The sequence below is a fragment of the Antennarius striatus genome, chromosome 4 (genome assembly GCF_040054535.1).
Source record: "Antennarius striatus isolate MH-2024 chromosome 4, ASM4005453v1, whole genome shotgun sequence".
Classification (NCBI taxonomy): Eukaryota; Metazoa; Chordata; class Actinopteri; order Lophiiformes; family Antennariidae; genus Antennarius; species Antennarius striatus.
This window is the reverse complement of record NC_090779.1, coordinates 7267919-7282533: the sequence shown is the minus strand read 5'-3', so window position 1 is coordinate 7282533 and position 14615 is coordinate 7267919. Positions and strand designations below refer to the sequence as shown.

The 14615-nt window shown below is 41.7% G+C and overlaps 1 protein-coding gene across 1 annotated transcript in view; it reads right to left on the bottom strand.

Moving 5' to 3' along the window:
• Positions 1-8700: 8700 nt before the first annotated feature.
• tspan18b (tetraspanin 18b) overlaps positions 8701-14615 on the bottom strand; it is a 32819-nt gene continuing 26904 nt past the window's right edge. Inside the window, exons 3-9 of the mRNA XM_068314007.1 lie at positions 14184-14279; positions 12967-13161; positions 12725-12799; positions 11510-11608; positions 11076-11252; positions 10259-10342; positions 8701-9530 (exon numbers count right to left, since the gene is read on the bottom strand). Of these exons, the coding sequence (XP_068170108.1) occupies positions 9483-9530; positions 10259-10342; positions 11076-11252; positions 11510-11608; positions 12725-12799; positions 12967-13161; positions 14184-14279 (774 nt within the window). The 3' untranslated portion in view covers positions 8701-9482. The remainder of the gene's footprint in view (positions 9531-10258; positions 10343-11075; positions 11253-11509; positions 11609-12724; positions 12800-12966; positions 13162-14183; positions 14280-14615) is intronic.

Below are 14615 nucleotides of genomic sequence, written 5' to 3'. Positions count from 1 at the left end.
GAGAGAAGCCTGCTGTCATCCATTACAGCCTCCAGCTCCAGTGAGGAGTTGGAGATCATCAATAGGACAGTGATGAAGGCGAGGAGAGGACCTGCTACATGTACATGTCAAACAATTCTCCTTTTATATCCCTCATGGTGTTTTAATAATAATAATCCTGATAACTAATAAATTTAGCTTTCTTTCTCTTGATAACAACCCTGAAAGCTCCTCTGGTCCTATTTTCAGCTACTTTCCGGTAAAAACCAAAATAATGAGGTAGTCTGTTTCTCCATACTTTTAACTTCCTACAAGCTATAATTAAGGAATTAGAGAATTAAATTCAGAAAAAAATATTTAAAAACTGCCACGAAGTTAGTTTTGTATCTTACAACATGTTGTAATAGTCTTACGTTTCTCCTTACAGGAATAAACCACACATGATGACCTGTATTAAAAAGTGAACAATTACAGGAAATTGCGCTTTAAGAAGAGAATCATTTTGTAAGGTGTCACACATAAAAGTAGTGAATCACCACAACCCTCTGCTTGTTCAAGCTTATATGTCACAAGAAAAATGATGATTTAAAGGTGTGAACAACGTGATTCTTAATAATTTAATCATCGTTTGATTATTTTAACAAGTTCACTTCAAGCTGCGTGGTTATAAATGTGGGACTGAACATGTATGAATGAATGAATGTGTCAGTCGCTGCCTCTCTGACATCTCTAATAGTTTTTATTTTTGGACAATAATAGAGATCTATGACAGAAAAGAAATAAGAATGTCAACTCTGAGTCTGACTTCCATTTTGGGAAGCCAGATTCAGAGTTGTTAGCTGTGTTCAAGGAAATAGAAAGTATCACCAGCCTTACCTGTTCAATCACAATATACCAGACAAAACTGCATAAATAAACAGGCACTTCTTTCAACCCATTTGTCTCACGGTCTTGCTGACACAGGACCGACACAATCGGACAACTGACAACAAAATGGGACGCTACTTAAAGAGACGTAAAAACTCCCATCCCTCCGCTGTCTGAAACACATGTAGATGACATAAATAAACACTCTGACGGAGGAAGAGGAGCAGCCCACTGCGCCCCGAACAGCACTCATTAAACCTAATGGGTCACGCTGCTCCAGCCAGGCTCCACTGACACCCTTAATAGAAGCCTGCATGGTTAAGGGACCATGAAGACCATTAGGACACTTCAAAGTTCACCTTGCTACATTAAGACCCTGCTGATATGGTAAAGACATAGCAGATCGAATTCCTCGTTCACTACTTAACTTTCCCACTAGCTGACCTGTCAGTCAGGACGCTCCATAAACAACTGGATGCTTGAGTTGCTCATTAAGGGCCGTCGTTAGCAAGGCCAAGACTGCAAATCAGCACTTATATTAGCTTTCAGTGAAAATAAAAAATAAAAAAAAATCTCCAGGTCATATTTTAGAGCTGGCACTTTGACTTAAACTATTAAAATAATCCAACTAGTTTTTAAATAAAACTGCTGTTTTGACCGTAAATCAGATTTATCCATTCACTTTTTGGACTCTCAAAGAGCGTAGATGACTGGAGCCGCATGGAAATGACAAACATGACCAGTAAAAACAAGACTCAGACATTAAAATTCTCACAGGACATGTTTGCTGCTGGGAAAACAAAGTCTACCTCACTGAGAAAATCTCAGGTGACACATTGTCATAAATCAAGAGAACCCGGCAGAAGCTTGATATATTGATGCTGTCCCACGGAGTATAAAAGACTTTTTCCTGCTGCAACCATAAGTCAACACTACAACATGCGCTTTTAGACAGGAACACACGGCTGAAGAGGAAGGAACACAACATTACAAACAGACCCGATGCACCTCTGATCCAAAAGCAATGACATCCCTGTTTAGCTGGATTGATGCTCTGCCGATGAAGTTATGAGACACGAGCAGGAGACAGGCTGGTCCTGTCTGACCCAGGACCTCATGCATAGTTTAGGAGGAAATCTCTGACGACAGACATAAACCAAACCGTAAATGCCTGTTTGCATGTCACTGCGTCTGCATCACAGGACCTGACAGGTCATTGTGTCTGCAGTAGGATGGGAGTGTAGGAGGAGGACTTGGCTCGGAGGGGGGGGGTCAGAGTGGAGGTCTGCTGAGGGACGAGCGTGGATACTTCCCTGAGCGCCTCCTAATGGGCTCTCTGGCTCCCGGCCAGCGCCTTCTATCAACTTATCCACAACTCAACTTTATCGACAAGATCGGTTTGATCTCTTTCAATGCTCATGCTGCTGAGCTCATCCATTGGATATTAGCAAATAATATTGGGTATTATTGTGTCTTACGTCATCTGGTGTCAAAACAAGTCTATGATCAGAGGACTTACATTCAAGTAAGGAAGAGTGTGAGACTTTTATAAAAGTATGCAAACCTATTGGTCATCTTTTTGTTCCTGGTCCATTTAAAACACAGGCTTCAAACCCATCTTATGACCTTATTTTACTTACATGGTATGAAAAGTGTCAAAAAGAGGTTGAGGAACCTGGAATACAACCAAAGGTACTCCCAGGTGTCCCGAGAGGGCTTCGGCTTTATGGATGGGATCCAGCCTCCTCTCCACCCCCCAATCAGCTGACAGCAGCCACCAATCAATGGATGCCCTGCTCGCGGTCTGACAGGCATCTCTGTGGTCTGTAACCATGGAGGGAGCCTTGCATCATTCTCTGACTCCCGCTAATAAAACTCAAGTTTATTTGTGTGTGGAAATGTCTTGTGCGGCTTTTTAACACGCTAATATAAAGGGGGGTGGGAAAAATGTAGCCAGCCTGAAGGAACAGAGTGGATTTAACCACTGGGCTGGTTAGTGGGTCGAATCAGGAAGCAGGTCTCTTCAGAGAACAGTGGTCAGCTGAAGATGCATATGCATAATCTTATATTAGTTAAGCTTATAGAAGCATTTGTTTTTGCTTTACAAGCATGTGGTAGAAAATAAATAACATCACTAGTAAAACATGCCTCAACTGTCAGCAATGAAATGACTCACCCCGTCGACTCCTCCAGTTGTGTGCAGCCCAGCCTGCTCAATCCGCAGCCTGTCCACTCGTCCCACCTTTTAGTCTTTGTTAGTCTACATTTGTTATCGGGATGTGTTTTTAACCCCTTCAATCCGTTCACTCCGGAGCGGCACGTCGTTTTCCTGCTCAGCCACATGCTTTCAATTATGAATCTGGTGAATATGGGGGGGGTGGGGTGGTGAGGAATCCTCTTGATTTATTACGTGCTCCAGTCCAACCGTGTTCAGTGCATTTGCATCAAACGCCCCCCTACTGCAGAGCTCAAAGGTCAGACATACACAACAGTTGACCTGGAGTAGACTCCGTGCATTGGGCCGCTCTGGACCCTGATTGACAGGTCGAGATGACGGCTCAGGCTTCAGGGTGAGAGGACTCTGTGCTACAGAAGTGCTCCAGCCTCCAGCTGTGAGGGAACTTTATAACACGGTCACATTTAGGGGGGAAGTGAAAACCCCCCAAACAGAGATAACTAATGAGGATAAATGAAGTGGCCTCATTCAGTCACCGTGATTCTGCTGGCTGCTAAGCATTACTCGTCTCCTTTGTAACAACTTTGTGGTCCTCTCACATGGAGTAATTCTGCGCCATCTATTTGTTGTCATCCTCTAAATCCGAGCTCTTCAGACTGAAAACACATGCTTCACACATGAGTCAGAGAACACAAGAAATCTCCACGGCAGCGATACTCGGCCTGAGAAACCAACACGTCCCCTACAGACAAACTTCCTGGCCGTTCCAGCTCACTTCCTGTTTCACGCCATGTTGCGGGCACCGCACCATGTGTCACAAAAAGACTTACCCCAGGCTGGCGGTTCCGTGGGACTCGACTGCTCTGGGACAATTCAGTCCCTTTACACAAAAACATCATGTGAGCTGCGGAATAATGGGGTTTAATGCGTGCCCTGTGAATCAAACCATATTGTTGAGAGTATATTTAAATTTACACATTTTCACCATGAGCTTTGTGGTCACGTAGCGGCAGATGTGAAACTTCTGCCCTGCTATGGTTTCTGTTGAACGGTCATCAGAGGCTTCTCCCGGCCCGTCGGTTCACCACCGGACCCAACACCCTCCACACTGAATAAACACGACACGGAAGAGAAACCCGAGTTTTTATGTTGGACGGTGGGTTATTACATGCAGGAAAAAGGACTCTCTAATTCCCCTGGGAGTCTAACGACTCATAAATCATCAAGCAATGAAAGTTTCCTCTCCAAACAGGGGGCTAAAACAAACTGAACAAGAAGCCCCCCTCACCCCTTCCTCTCCCTCCCTCATCACTCACTCATTCTCCCTTTTTCCTGGTCGGAATTTTTATGAGGAAAGAAGAGATGTACTGGTGGAAGTACACACTGGAGCAAAGAGGCAAATACTAAAACATCAATCCTCCACGGCAACCCTGAACTACAAAAGAAAGAAAGAAATCAAACAGTGTTTTAAAGGCTTTTAAACAAGTTCCTCTAATGGTGGCAGGAAGAGAGGAGACCTTAACCCTGAAGCTGATCTGAGAACAGAGCGGTGATCTTAAATTTGTATTATGAGTCTGTTTACTTTGGATTTGTTGCCATAGAGACGACCCTGGAGCTTTTTTGTAATGATATCTGGTTTCTACAATTATGATGGAAAATTCAGACATGGGCATAAAAAAAAAAAAAAAAACGAAAAGTTTCACCACAAACTGTCAATGCAAACAAACAAATTCCAGGAAGAATAAATCCTTTACTTGGGTATTCTTCTGTAAAAATGAAAGCAGGCTTCAATGTGTATGACATGACAAACAGAAATAAATCCTTGCGGTATGTCAACACACAATATTTGCATCAGGATGATTTATTTCCAGATGTTGTGATCTCAGAGGTAGAAGCAGTGGCAGCAGTTTTCTTTTTTTGTGAACTAGCTGTCGCAGAATGGGTTTGATGTGACGACACCAGGAGGGCTGCACACCCATCACCTCTATTATGGGATGTGACCGGACCGAGAGGGACTGACGGAACCACCTGGATCAGGAGCCGCCTGCTCTGACCACCGGTAACACTTTTCAGCTGTTCGGTTCTCACAGAGAACCTGACCTGAACCAACGCCGTCACTTCGAATCAGAGACGGTGGTGGGGTGGGGGAAAATACGCACCGCTACTGGTGCGTATTTTCTGATCAGTAGGTCAAGCACAAAATGGGTTCAAAAATACCAGACATACTGTTTTAATTTCAAGGTCCAACCTGAGGGTTTTATCAAATTTGCATCAGTTAACGCTTTATCTTTGCAGATGAACAGTCAGAATGAGTATTTAGTGAAATAAAACTAGGTGAGATGAGCAAAAAGCAATAATATATAAAACAACAACATTAAATTGATATCTTATGTAAATTGAGAAAGTATTTGATTTGATTTTTGTGTTTTACTAAAACCAACCTTATATAAAAGCTTAAAAACAATCAGCATTTAAAACAAGAATTAATGTTGAATAATTAATAAAATTATCTTGTGCTGTTGGTCAAAAGGTTCCTTCTTGATGATGGTCAGATGAAAATATTACTTCACAGCAGCCAAAGGAGAGGCAGGAGGGCTACAAGTGCTCCCATGTGGTGAATTATATTATTGCAGCTTATTGAATCAGCGTTTTTTAAAAATAAACTGCGCATACAAACTGGAATGAATTAATCATGTTATCATACAGCATTTTTTAAATACAGTGAGCAACTAAATAAATATAACTCGAAAAGTCTAAACTAATGAATTCATATATTACAGTAAAGTTTTGAGGAGTTGAAAACAGTATTTTATGGACATGCTGTACAGTTTATTATGTTTTATGATTCAGTTTATATAAAGTCACTGGTTACTGTTTTGCGACCATTTTTATTGCTCTGTGTTTATAGTATATCAGGTTAGTATGACCAACGTAAAAAGCCACATGATTAACCAAACCCATCTGGAGATGCCTTATGCCCAGACCCCCAAAGTGCTGCACAACAAATACATCAGTGTATAGCATATGTATATCATCACTATGCTGACAATAGAGTAGCAGGTCTTGATTTTGGACATATGCTAAAAGAAGCCAGCCTTAAAAGTCACCTTAAAATTCATGTTTCTTATTAAAAAAAATAATTAAATTCAGTTTGCAGAAAATTCAAACCATAAAAAAATATTCGAGGTTGTGGTGTGGTAAAGGTAGAATGTATAGCATGTGAGATATACTCCCAAAAAAAAGATATTACAGTTGTAATAACTATCAATTAATAGTTTAAACAACAACAACAACAAAAAGTGTGTGTGATGCCCATAAATAAACCACTTGTCTGTTCTGCTCCAGGACATTAGAGAACCAGTAGAGCAGCTGGGATTGAAAACAAAGCAAACATAGAATAAGATCCTCTGTTATCAGTTATCTCCCTTTTTTACTGTATGAATATAAATGACGTGATGATCTAAAGATAATAAATTCACCAGATGTATATGTTCCGGTCTACTTTCATAAATATACCTACAGTGTTAAAGAATATTAGATTAAAATCGCAAGTCTCCCGAAATGTGAGCTCTGCTTCCATTTAGCCATTAGCTGGGAATTAAAAAGTGTCATGTAGCATGTGTTACAGAGGGGACGGGGTGGTTCCAGCTCCCAGGAGGCCTTTCATACCATCATCTGGATTCTGTAAACAGCTGATAAAATATTACATTTTCCCATCGAACCTTTTATATGTCAAGGGTTTGTTTCCAAAAGTAGAGAACAATAATCGACCATGAATCAGTAGTTTTCACATGGAACATAAAATAAAACTTCACGATAATAATCCTCTCCATACAGTGATGTTATGACCTTTAAAAGAATGAAAAGTGTTGTAAATTAACTAATGAATGATTCAACCAATAATCAATGAAAAGGTGGAAATAATCAGATAAACAGTTTTCTACTGTAGACCAGACTCTGAGCTTTATCCCACATCTTGACTCTTTATTCTCATCTGTTCAGAAGGTAAAACAACTTTCTTACAGCCCAGAAGTCTACAGAACACGACACCGTGCTGACTGACGTCACGCCTTCTCTCTCGACATCATACAGCAAAAACACAGGAGAACACGTGATTCTTCTAAAACTTCAACCTGAGCCGTTTTATCTGCTTTTAACTCTAACCTTGGTTTTTTCTTGACATACGCCGCCTGCTGGCCAGATAGAGGAAGCGCGTCTTCTTATCACAAAAACTGTCAGAACACTGCAGCATGGAACACTTAGGAAAACTTTCAGATCAAATTATAAAATTTCACTATACAGTGAATTATTTAATGAAACTATTTTTTAAAAATGTGATTCATTATGTGGCTGTCAGATAATGGCTGTCTACTGGATATAGTGGAAGAGTGTGTCTCTCTTGTTATTAGAGGGATTAAACATAGAAACACTAAGGATGACTTTACCTTGGCCTTCAACTCCACCACAACGAATCTGGTTGTCATGTTTTGTCATTTAACTCCCACAGAATAAAGATTTCCAGGACGGCCTTCTTTCACATGTGTAATAGATAAAAAACAAACACATTCCGTGTCAAAAAAATACTAAAGACTTGATGCTGCATGTGTTCTGACTTAAAGCGTATAGGATTGCATCTCCATGATCTGCACTGGCTTCCACACAAATTCATAATGGAATTTGAAATCCTTCTCTACATGTGCATGTCTTTAACATTACACTGTAAGGGTTACTTACGAGCAGAAGTCTTCTAAAGCAGAATGGGAGCCTGCAGTTATTGGTTATCCTCTCCTGTGGAACCATCTCCCAGCTTTGATCCAGGAGGCAGACCCCCCCATCTACATTTAAGGGTAGGCATGAACATTCCTTTTTGGTAACACTTATCTTTCAGGATGATTAATGTCAGTCCTTAGCTATGCTGCCCAGCGGTTGCTCGTGTGAACAGTGTTTTTGTGTCTTTAGAGAACGTCTGAAGTGATTTGTTGTTATAAAATTCTAATTGATTACTTCAGCTAATGGTGTCATTTATTTTCAGTCTGTGTGGTGTTTCAGTGCCGTTGCTGTTGTCATATTCAATACTCATTTACTTTGGTTTCATTTTTTTCCTTTATTTTCCCCCTCAGTTAAAACTGCTGCAAATACTCAGAGGCCTTATTTATGATTCTTGTGTGCTGCTCCTGCTTGTCATAGATTTTCTTACACAAGAAGAATCAATACACTAATGCCTTTGGTATGAAATTGATTTCGTCATCACATTTACACCGAGAGCCACGATGTGGAATACTAGCACATTTCATTATGCTTTTGTCCATCAATGAATGAAGCATCCATCTGTTATGTTTCATTCATATTATTGTACAGATTTGATTCATTCATTTTACTGAAAGAAGTTCAATAACTGACAGCAACGGGCTGAAAATGTAGAAACTGTCTATTCTGACTAATATCTTGGTTTTGCAGTTACATGAGACACACGATGCTCACAAGAGTTCCTTCATCTATTAAATAATGGAAGAGTATTAAGTAATGGAGGAAAAAATCTGAACTTGTTCGCAGTTGATGAGACTTGATAAAGATTCATTCTTAACTTTCAACAATCACATTCTGTGTTACCTTGAATTACATTGAATTTCATAGCACACTTATTAAAAGAGCTGTTTAAGAAAGTAAACACAGGGACAGTCATTTGAAATGCCATTTATGTCATCGACTTTCCAAGAAGTAATACAAATGCATACGCATACATTTCACCACCTAAAACCACATGAAACCACGACTGCAATAAACATCACCATACAAATAGAAAAAAGAAGGTAGGCTTTCCGAAGAGGGGCAGTGAAGAGCCACATGCTCACAAATGAGTTCACACACACATTCAAAAAGAGCATCAAGTATGTACACACTCAAACACACTCACACAGAGCTTATATCATACAGCATTAAAGAGGAGTGGCTGTAAAAAGGTATATAGAGGGAGGGAGTGTGTTACAGTATACAGTATGAAAGGTCAACAGGTAACAGCCAAAGTGTACATGAAACACATTTTTACAGTTCAGCCAACTTCATTTTATAAATATTCTTCATCCAAAAGTCAGTGCAGTGCCTTCTGCTCAGGCTTCACCTGGTCCTCAAGCCTGGTCCTCCATTACCCCCAGTCTGTGCAAGACCTGGTCCAAAATGACTGTTTCCACTTTACACACAAATCTTTTTACATCAGTTTTGCCCCTGATCTCCCATTTTCTCTATGGTTTGTGTATTTCTTTTAGTTTTTTTTGTTATTTTTTTTTCTAACCACCCAGTACCTCAAAAGTCCAGCTGTGAAGTACAGGAGTATGAGAAGTTTGGTTTTTTTTCTACCAATTAGCCAATAAAAAAGGGATAAACAAATTTACAAGTGTCCATTTTGTTCTTTTCTCCTGGATTGCCCTTATTAAAAAAAAAAAAAGTCACAGATTGAGCAGCTCTACTGGATTCCCCTGAAGAGACACATGGCGAAGACCATGGCGAAGAGCTGAGGACAGGAAATAGAAGAGATTAAAAACGGACAGAAAATATGTTCATCCTAATCCTGACAAAACAGTGACTCTACTTCCATTCTGGATTGCTGTTTGTTTACTATTTGTTAGAAAAACAGTTCATACATTTATCTCATCCTCTAGATTTTATGAATCTAGAGGATTCATAGTGGAAGCTTTGCACATACAATCCAATTTTCCCAATTTTTAAAATTATTGTAAATGAGTCTAGAATTTGATTCATCTAAATGAAAAAGAACAGAAAATATTTTTTTTTAAAAGCTCTCCCTTTTATTCTTATCCTTTTTTAACCTTAAGGAAAGACTGGAACGATGGTAATGCACTGTAAACTGTGATAGAGATGATAACTTGCAGCCAAATACAGAAGACAGATGCTGAATAAAATCTTAGTCTGCAGCAGTTCTATACTTCCACATATTAATAAATAGTAAATTAGTAAATATTTAGCTAGTCTTTGGTTCAGGTATTTCATTCTGTTTAGGTTTTGTTCAAAATGCAGGTTGGACAGTTCTAAGTTCATGTACAACAGACCCTAAATGTTGCATTAGTACAAATCTAATAATGAATAAAATATAAGATGTCTATATTTCTGTAGTACCATCTCTCACCACTAGACGGAGACGTTGTCACACAGACAGCTCTCAAATAGCTTCTGATCTAAATATTAACAAAGAAAATTTGCAGAGCGTGAATCCTGTCGTACCTCGATGGTGAGCACCACGATGGCCAGAGCTCCGGCCACGTAGATGTACAGCTCAAAGTAGTCCACCACCGAAGAGTAACAGCCCTGTGGACACACAGAGATGTGGCGCTCAGCAGACATGCAGTGGGCTGGAAACGTCCACGATTACAGAAACAATTAAAATAAAATCACAGCTTTAATTGAGTGAGGCGCTGAACAAAGGCCCGGTTGAGTGAGTGGGAAACAGTGCCTCCAGCCTCACCGAGCTTTAACGAGAACCTTTTGTGTGAATAAACACTGACACACACATGCACACACGCACCACACACACAAACACACACACACACACAATGTTGACAGCTCACATTGTTCTACTGCCATAAAAAAACAACAGGTGGAGAGTGCAGTAAAATCCTCTCCCTACCAGCTTTCACTGTAATTACATTTCACTCCAAGGCTTTCTTCATACATATGGAAGCTGGGATGCCAGTATGCATGTGTGCAACTCTGAAGCAAACCGCCTATGCACATGTTCATATACTTATTATCCTCTATTTTTGCACCCAAAAATTCTAATTTACAATTGCACGCACATGTACACAAATACATAGACACAAAGCTAATGTGCAGAGAGATGCCGGTGTCTCTGCCCCCACATCCGACATGCGGAGAAGGACTAATCAGCCATGGAGGAGTCAGCAATCCCCTGGATGTCAGCCCTCAAGTTCCTCCTGCTCTAATTAGGTGTGGAGGTGGTGTGTATGGAGAGGGAGTGATGAAAGAGAGAGAGAGAGACAGAGAGAGAGAGAGAGAGAGAGAGAGAGATGTCACAAGTTACCTTGTTATTGCGGAACATCATACTGCCTGATAAGCACTGCCCCAGGTTGATGTAGGCCTTTTCCCCGGTCTGACCGGCACGCTGGCAGCAGGCTTCTGGCACTATGTGGTTCTGGTTGATCATCTTGAAGCGGCTGTCCTTAAAATCCTCTGGGCTGTTCACCCCACAGCAGTCAAACTGTCAAGAGGGAGAAGAGAGGAGACCTCACTGCCGTGTCTGTGTGTGCGCCGGCCTGCGGTCGACCCAGTGTGTGTGTGTGTGTGTGTACCAATCCAGCATGAATATTGACCTAAATGTCTTGAATTTTATCTGCAGAATATAGTCCTCTGACACAAGACTAAAACTTTCCAGTTTCCACAGACAGTTGGTGGAAGTGATGAGTTGGTCAGAAAGGACACTACGTGAGCTCATTGCCATGTGTGTCGTGGCCTTACTGTGGTCATAATGGCGTTCCATGTGGAGGTGAAGACGTCGGTGTTGTTATAGCCCTGATAATGGCTCTTCAGCTCCTTGGTGAAGTACTCTCTGGTCAGCTGAAGACAAGAGCACAGTTTAAGGTCACTGCAGGGATGAGGCTGTTTCCTCCACAGCTGAGACGCTCGCTGGTCAAGACAGACGGAGATCACTTCACACAGAGTGGGTGTTCACAGAAAAGTCAGCATCTCCTCCAAATTAAATGAATCATTGTTGAGCGTTAGCTCATAAAAATTAGCAAGTGAGCATTAAATCAAACATTGTAACAAAAATGAACAATTATTTTTTTTCCCAAGTGTTTTTGGGGACCAAAACTTTAAAGTCTTATTTGAAAGGGTTAGTTTATCAATTGTTGACATGCTACTTTCTATCAACATGTTTATTTATTAATTTGTTCTACATTGTGGTTTATCTGTGGGGCACTGGCGTCGTACCCGGAGTTTCCCCCGCCTCACGCCCTCAGTCAGCTGGGATAGGCTCCAGCTCCCCACGATCCACGGCAGGGGATGAAGCGGTAGTGAAAATGAATGAATGAATGAATGAATGAATGCTGGTTTATGTCCTTTTTTATACTTTAGATGAAAAGTGGAATTCATTTGGAGCAGAAGAATGAAACTGAACAGAAACCTTCAGGCTGGTATTTTTGGATAGATGTCTCTAAACCAGCAGCTGTGTGTGTTTTATGTGTACCGGAGCTCCTTCTGCTCTTTACTATATTTAGTTCAGAGGTTTCTCCCAACAACCTCTCCAGGGAATCTCTAACCAAACAGTCGTTAACATCAGTCGCACACTGAATGCAGACAATCAGTTTGCATGATAATAATGTATAGATTCTACACAGGTAACATACCACAAAGCATCACAATAACACTGGTTGTAAAAACAGAAACTACAATATTGGTTATTCTTTAGCACAGGGTTCTTATTTAAAGAGCTTCATCATTACAGCAGAATAACAGAATAGCTGAAGTCAAGCTACGGCTCTGATTTGGTTTTCCAGCTTTGATTTTCATGTAGCAGTGCTATCAGTCTAGATGTATGATCAACAATACGTTCAAGCTCCGATGACCTTCATTCTGTGTGCCAACACCATTTTTGGTGCTGAAATCTGACATGCATTCCTGCTGGTCACTAGAGATCCGATGAAGGCTGAAGAGAAAGCAGCAGCGACTTACATGCTCCCTGAAGATGAAGGCCAGGATGGCAGCTGCCAGTTCTGCTAAGAAGATGAGGAGGATGAGCATGAAGAACTGCAATAACAACAACAACAACAACAAAAAAAGACCAGGGAAAAGAATGAGTAATCACATTTTGGATTTGCATGGGGGACAAACAGGAAGGTATCTTTTTTGGTTTTCTGTTTCAAAAATAATAGTCACAAAACTGCACACAACTCCGTTTTTAAAAGTCAACTCACAAAGAGGAGCAGACACTTGTTCTCCCGGATGGCTCCACAGCAGCCCAGGAAGCCCAGGAGGAAGAGCATGCCCCCCATGGCCAGGATGATGTAGACCCCCGTGAACAGCAGCGGGTTGGCGGCTACAATTTCTCTGAAGCCCGTGGGGTCTACCAGCACCCAGACCCCCACTCCCAGGAGGAAAGAGCCCCCCAGCTGACAGACAGGAGTGAAAGACAGCAGTTAGAAAAAAGAGAAATGGACTGCATTCAGAAAATAAAGGGTAAGCAGAGGGGGGTCTGTATTCTGAGTGGTGCATGAAACATTCAACAAAACGTTAAATTATGGAAGATTAATGGATCAGATAAATGGAAATGGAAGATCTGGGCTTTCCATCCAGGAAAACATGCTGGTAATGCAAATCTGTGAGAGGCTGGGGTGAGAGGTGAAGGCAAAGAAAAGGATCCATATCTCCTTAGTGGGGGGGGGGGGTAGATGGTGGTATCTATTCTGCTTCAAATAAACCCCCAACCCTACCAAAGAAATGCACAGAACTGCAACCTCTCCTAGAGTAAAACCATAACTCAAGCCATCTTGGGGGGAGTCATGTGATGAAGACAAGAAGGTATGGAGGTCGAGGGGGGAGAGATCCTCTACTTCCTGTCACCTGAGTATGAACGCCACCCCATTTTGAAATGTGCTTGAGAACAACGCTGTTTTACTCGACTGTGGAACAGTCATGAACAGAAACAAAGGGGTGGCAGTAAAACCGCCGTCGTTACCGAGCGGCGCTAACAACCGTTAGTTCTTGACTCGGCTGGTCGTGTTATTACCCCAGCCTTGAACAATGGCTTCTGAGTGGAGTCACTAAAGTGGATGGTTGAGCTTAATAGAGCAGGGGAAGAGACAAACCCTCTCACCGTGACCCTCCCCCCGTCTTACAGGCTCACTGTAATGGGATTACTCTTGATTGTCTGATCAAGACTGATAAACTCAGGTGCCAGTCACAAAGTCTTGGTTGAGCATGGAGCCTCAGATGTGTGTCAGCATGCTAAAATGTAATCAAAAGAGAGTTTGATAGGATCAAGATTGCCTCCATCTAATGAAATGCAAATGTGACTCCATTAGTGCACCAGGCGGGGGGCGGCTGGAGGGGGGTAGGGCCCATCTTAAATCAATTAGATTGACACTAACTTCAGAGATAGCCAGATGAAGAGTCTTTGAGGAAAAATACTTACGAAGATGAGAAAATTGAAGACAAACATGAGGTACTTGATGCAGCTGAGACAGTCCCCCTCCATGGTCGTCCCCCGCGCTGAAGCCTCGCCCTGCCCCTGAGAGGAAGCAACAAAACACAACGTCAGCCGTGTGTGTGGCCTGTCAGGCGCACACCGTTACCCCCGCTCTACCGTTACCCCCCCTACACCGTTACCCCCACCCCCCTGCTCTCCTGCGCTCTGGACAGGCATTCAGATGAACCTGCCAGGAAAATAATACCCTGCTCACACTGTTAATGAGTTCTGCCACTCAAACATACAATACACACGCACACACATGTACACACATTCACACACACGCACACACACACACACACACACACACACACACACACACACACACACACACACACACACACTGGCACACCTGTCAGTTCATTTGGAACAATTTCA